The sequence below is a fragment of the Piliocolobus tephrosceles genome, chromosome 17 (assembly GCF_002776525.5).
Source record: "Piliocolobus tephrosceles isolate RC106 chromosome 17, ASM277652v3, whole genome shotgun sequence".
In the NCBI taxonomy this organism is placed as follows: domain Eukaryota; kingdom Metazoa; phylum Chordata; class Mammalia; order Primates; family Cercopithecidae; genus Piliocolobus; species Piliocolobus tephrosceles.
Window position 1 is genome coordinate 2,187,113 of NC_045450.1, and position 4,952 is coordinate 2,192,064.

At 58.4% G+C, this 4,952-nt stretch overlaps 1 protein-coding gene across 1 annotated transcript in view; it reads right to left on the reverse strand.

The window, feature by feature from the left end:
- Nucleotides 1-4,179: 4,179 nt before the first annotated feature.
- PRR25 (proline rich 25) overlaps nt 4,180-4,952 on the reverse strand; it is a 9,979-nt gene continuing 9,206 nt past the window's right edge. The window contains 4 exon segments of the mRNA XM_026447536.2: nt 4,180-4,295; nt 4,298-4,513; nt 4,516-4,557; nt 4,560-4,751. Of these exon segments, the coding sequence (XP_026303321.2) occupies nt 4,180-4,295; nt 4,298-4,513; nt 4,516-4,557; nt 4,560-4,751 (566 nt within the window).

The following is a 4,952-nucleotide window of genomic DNA, read 5'->3' on the forward strand; positions in this document are numbered from 1 at the left end:
AGCCGACTCAACATTTGCGTTTCTGATGATGAAGCCACAGAAGTTCAGTTCCTGGGAAACAGGGCCAGTTCTTTCCTGCTTTTAATGCTGGAGGAAACCTCAGCCAGGGAGGCCGCGGGTGAGGGGCCGCAGGCAGGCCGAGGGTCTGCAGGAATCTGCACGTGGACAGGAGAGAGGGGATGAGAGACGCACGCAGCACAGGCGGTGAGAAGCGCTGCCGTCACCTCCTGCCTGTGTCACCTCCTGCCTGGGCAGCGCGGGGCCGCCCGGCCGCCGCCATGCAGATGGGGTGCGTAAACCACCGGTCAGCCCGTGTCTGCTGGTCGTCAGGGAGCGGAGGCACGTTAAGAACGTCTGTTAAAAGCCAGGAGCCTCCATCGTCACTCAGCTGAAGATGTGTCAGTGGAGAACGGAACCAAATGTGCTTTTTCTAGGGGAGGAAACAGGCTTTTCACACACCATCTGTTGCCAGGAGCAGGGAGGTGTGAGGGCCTGGCGGGCGACACTGGGCAGCAAGGGGATGGCCAAGAGTAAAGCCAAAGCGTTGCGTCTTGCCAGCGCCTCCTCCTCACCTCCTGGTCAGATCCTCACCCTCCCCCACCACAGTACGCCTGCAGCCACGCCCGCCCCTCCTGGCCTTGGCCCGAGCATCCTCCAAGGCGCCAGGCAGCAGACAGAGCCCCAGTGCCAGCCACCCTCCCCATCTCGTTCCATCTTGCCAGGTGACTCTGAGTCTTCAGCAGCAGAACCGGAGTCCTCCATTCCCCAGGCTCCCTGAGCTGTAACGCAGCCGCCTGAGGCTGGGGATGGCCCTGAATAGCCTCAAGGGATCTAAGGAATGGCCTGGAGGAGCCCCCAGTCACCAAGAAGCAGCCTTCAGAAAAGCCGGAGCAGGTTCCAGGGAAAGGAGACCTGAACGGGCATTCCTGTGAGATCGCCTGGAGGGGTAAGCCCTGCTGTAGCGGACGAGGCAGGCTGCGGGGCAGGGGGTGCCTGAAGGGGGCTGAGGCCCATGCAGAGAGGCCAAGAGGGCACCTGGACCCTCGGCCGAATCCAGCCACCAGAGACCCAGAGCCCCCCATGGAAAGCAGAGCCTCTGCCCCTGCGGACAGCAGCTCATCCCAGGCCGGGAGAGGGCGCTGCCCAGGTGTTCCTACCCCTACCCCCACCCACAACAAATGGGGCACAGCAGGTGTGGAGGGGGCGGCCTTCTGCACCCCTCCTGCTGCTCAGCTCTTTCCCGGGACCCCGGCACCCCCAAAGGGCACCAGGCCTCCCCGGCCCCATTCCTTGCTGGCTTCCAGGCCTGACCCTACGTGACCTCTTCTCTGGGTTCCCCTCACCTCCTCCCAGTGCCAGGGGAGGGACATGGGTGCCTACAGGGAAGGCAACGGGTCCCTTCTAGCCTCAAGAAATGCATGGCGGGCCGGGCGCGGTGGCTCAAGCCTGTAATCCCAGCACTTTGGGAGGCCGAGATGGGCGGATCACGAGGTCCGGAGATCGAGGCCATCCTGGCTAACACGGTGAAACTCCGTCTCTACTACTAAAAAAAATACAAAAAAACTAGCCGGGCGAGGTGGCAGCGCCTGTAGTCCCAGCTACTCAGGAGGCTGAGGCAGGAGAATGGCGTGAACCCGGGAGGCGGAGCTTGCAGTGAGCCGAGATCCGTCCACTACTGCACTCCAGCCTGGGCGACGGCAGAGACTCCGTCTCAAAAAAAAAAAAAAAAGAAAAAAAAAGAAATGCACAGCAAGCCCTGGTTGAGGGGCCTTCTAGGAAATCCTGACCTCCCTCCTCAAAACTGCCCAGACCACCAAAACTAAGGGAAGTCCGAGAAATAGCCACAGCCCAGTGGGAGCTCAGGCAGCTGGACAGGAACCGTCCCGGGATGGGGAAACGCCCCTCAGTGAAGGCCAAGGACTCTGGTGAACCGTGTCCATCCTGGTTCTCGCCGGTGTGGGGTGTTACCTCCTCGGGACCCTGCAGGGAGGGAGGGCACAGACGGGGGCTCGGCACTGTCTCCTCGGTGTTTCTGAAAACCCACACCTGCCCAAAAGAAAACCTGTTATTTGCTTAAAGTACTAAGATTTCTGTCATCCCAGCACTTTGGGAGGCCAAGGCAGGAGGATCATTTGAGACCAGAAGTTTGAGACCATCCTAGGCAACACAGTGAGACCTCGTCTCTATCAAAAAAAAATTTAAAACTTTAAAAAATAAGCCAGGCATGGTGGTACCCACCTGTGGTCTCAGGAGACTGGGGCAGGAGAATCACTAGAGCCCAGGAGAGGTCAAGGCTGAAGTGAGCTAGGATCGCACCAATGCACTCCAGCCTGGGTGACTAAGGGAGGCTCTGTCTCAAAACAATATATTTTTTGGCCGGGCATGGTGGCTCACACCTGTAATCCCAGCACTTTGGGAGGCCGAGGCAGACGGATCACTTGAGGTCAGAAGTTCGAGGCCATCCTGGCCAACATGGAGAAACCCCATCTCTACTAAAAATACAAAAATTAGCCGGGCGTGGTGGTGAGCACCTGTAATCCCAGCTACTCGGGAGCCTAAGACAGAAGAATTGCTTGAACCCAGGAGGCAGAGGTTGCAGTGACCCAAGATCGTACCACTGCACTCCAGCCTGGGTGACAGAGCAAGACTCTGTCTCAAAAAAAACTTTTTAGGGTAGCAGGAGTCACCCATAATGACATCAGCCTGGCATTTCCACAGACACCAAAAGGGAAGAGACGGGCCTGGCTGAGCCTTGGCGGCCCACGTGCCACACTCCAAGTTTCCGCACAGCCTGGCTGCTCGCGCAGGCCCCTATCTCAACCCCACTTCTCCTCAGCTGCTTCTGGGGTGTCTGTGAATAATCCTCCAACAATCCAGACCTCACTGACTCTGGACTAAGGAGTCTCGCCTCCCAGAGTGACTGTGCTTATAAACAGGATTTTCTCAAGCTGGTTTCTACTCTGAAAACTGTAATAACATACGTCCGATCCTCGTTTTCAACAAAAAGATTTAAAAGCAGCAAAGCAGGGCCAGGCACGGTGGCTCACATCTGTAATTCCAGCACTTTGGGAGGCCAAGGCAGGTGGATCACTTGAGGTCAGGAGTTCAAGATCAGCCTGGCCAACATGGTGAAAACCCATCTTTAATAAAGATACAAAAAATTAGCCAGGCGTGGTGGCGGGCGTCTGTAGTCCCAGCTACTCAGGAGGCTGAGGCAGGAGAATCGCTTGAACACAGGAGGTGGACGTTGCAGTGAGCCGAGATTGCGCCTCTGCACTCCAGCCTGGTGACAGAGCGAGACTCCGTCTCTGAATGAATGAATGCAGCAAAGCAAGGTTGGTAAAAGATCCCACAACAGGCGTCCGACCCCACAACAGGCGTCCAACCCCACAACAGGCGTCCAACGGCTGTGTCCAGACCATGCTTCTCAAAGGGGATCCAGAAACCTTCGGGGGTTCCCGAGGTCAAACCTGTTTTCGTGACACTTCTGAGAGTGGTTTCCTTCCCATTCTTTTGAGACTGTCTCTCGCTCTGTCACCCAGGCTGAAGCGCAATGGCACAGTCTCGGCTCAGTGCAACCTCCACCTCCGAGACTCAAGCGATTCTCGTGCCTCAGCCTCCAGAGTAGCTGGGATTACAGGCACCCGCCACCACGCCTGACTAATTTTTTGCATTTTAGTAGAGACGGGGTTTCACCATGTTGGTCAGGCTGGTCTCGAACTCCTGACCTGAGGTGATCCACCCGCCTCGGCCTCCCAAAGTGCTGGGATTACAGGCGTGAGCCACCATGCCCGGCCTCCTTCCCATTCTCCTGAAAGCGTGGTGTGGAATGTTCTGGAGGCCACAGGCCTGCAGGCAGAGGCAGACATAAGAATCCAGCACAAACAGAAAGCCACCCCTCCTTTCTCTTCCTACTACATTTTTTTTTTACGAGGAAACAGTTGTTTTTCATTAAAATGTTATGTTCACATGCAATGGATTTATTGCTATTTTTACGTGAAAAAGTGAACATTTTTAAATGCTCTATTTCTAGTAGGATGAATATCCACAGCGGCCGTGCACATAAACAAAAGCTCAAAAGGTTTCAGGATTGTGAAGGGTCCTGAAACCAGAGTTCAGGAGCCGGGCTGAGCCAGCTTTGGGTGAGGATCCTTCCGGAACCCGGGATCACAGGGACGATCACACGGACCTGTGGCTCCACCCAGTGGTGATGGCGAGGACGGCAGGAGACCCCAGCGGGCAGGAGCACGGCCTGAACCGCGTGGCCCCGGGGATCTGCCCAGGGCAGGCAGGGGTGTCCCGGGCACTGCGGACTCAGGGCTGGCCATCCTCCACGGCGGGACTCTCCTGCGGGTTGCAGGGGCCGGGACAGCCTCCCTGGGCTCCACCAGCCAGATGCCTGCGGCAACACCAGCCAAGACCACAGACGTCTCCACTTGCTGGCCAGCGTCCCCTGGGGGCAGAGCTGACCCCACTGAGAGCTGCCCAGTCCACAATACAGACAGGACGGTGCGAGGGAGGCCTCAGCCGGGAGCAAAACGTTCGCACATGATGGCCAGAGCTCCAGGCACTTATCCCACCTCCACTCTGTCCCATGGGGGCTCCAAGCCGGCCCCTCCCCACCATGGGAGCCGGGGTGGACCCAGGGAGTTCGGGGCACTGGAGGGGGAGGCTGTGTCCCTCCGGCGTCCTTCCCAGTCCCGCAGCAATGGCAGAGGGGACGTCTGTGCGGTCGCCGCCCGCGGCAGCAGCTGCAAGGTCAGCAGCGCTGGGTTCAGGCCTGGGCGTTCCCTGGGGGTCTTGGCCTCTCCTCGCCTCCTGCCAGCCTCACAGACCCCGGGGGCTCCCACGCGGTCCTTGAGGCCCCCAGCCACGGCTGCACCAAGGAGCACTGCCTGAGCTCTCAGCCCCACTCCTCCCAGCTGCCCTCTGTGTGCCCAGCCCTGCCCACC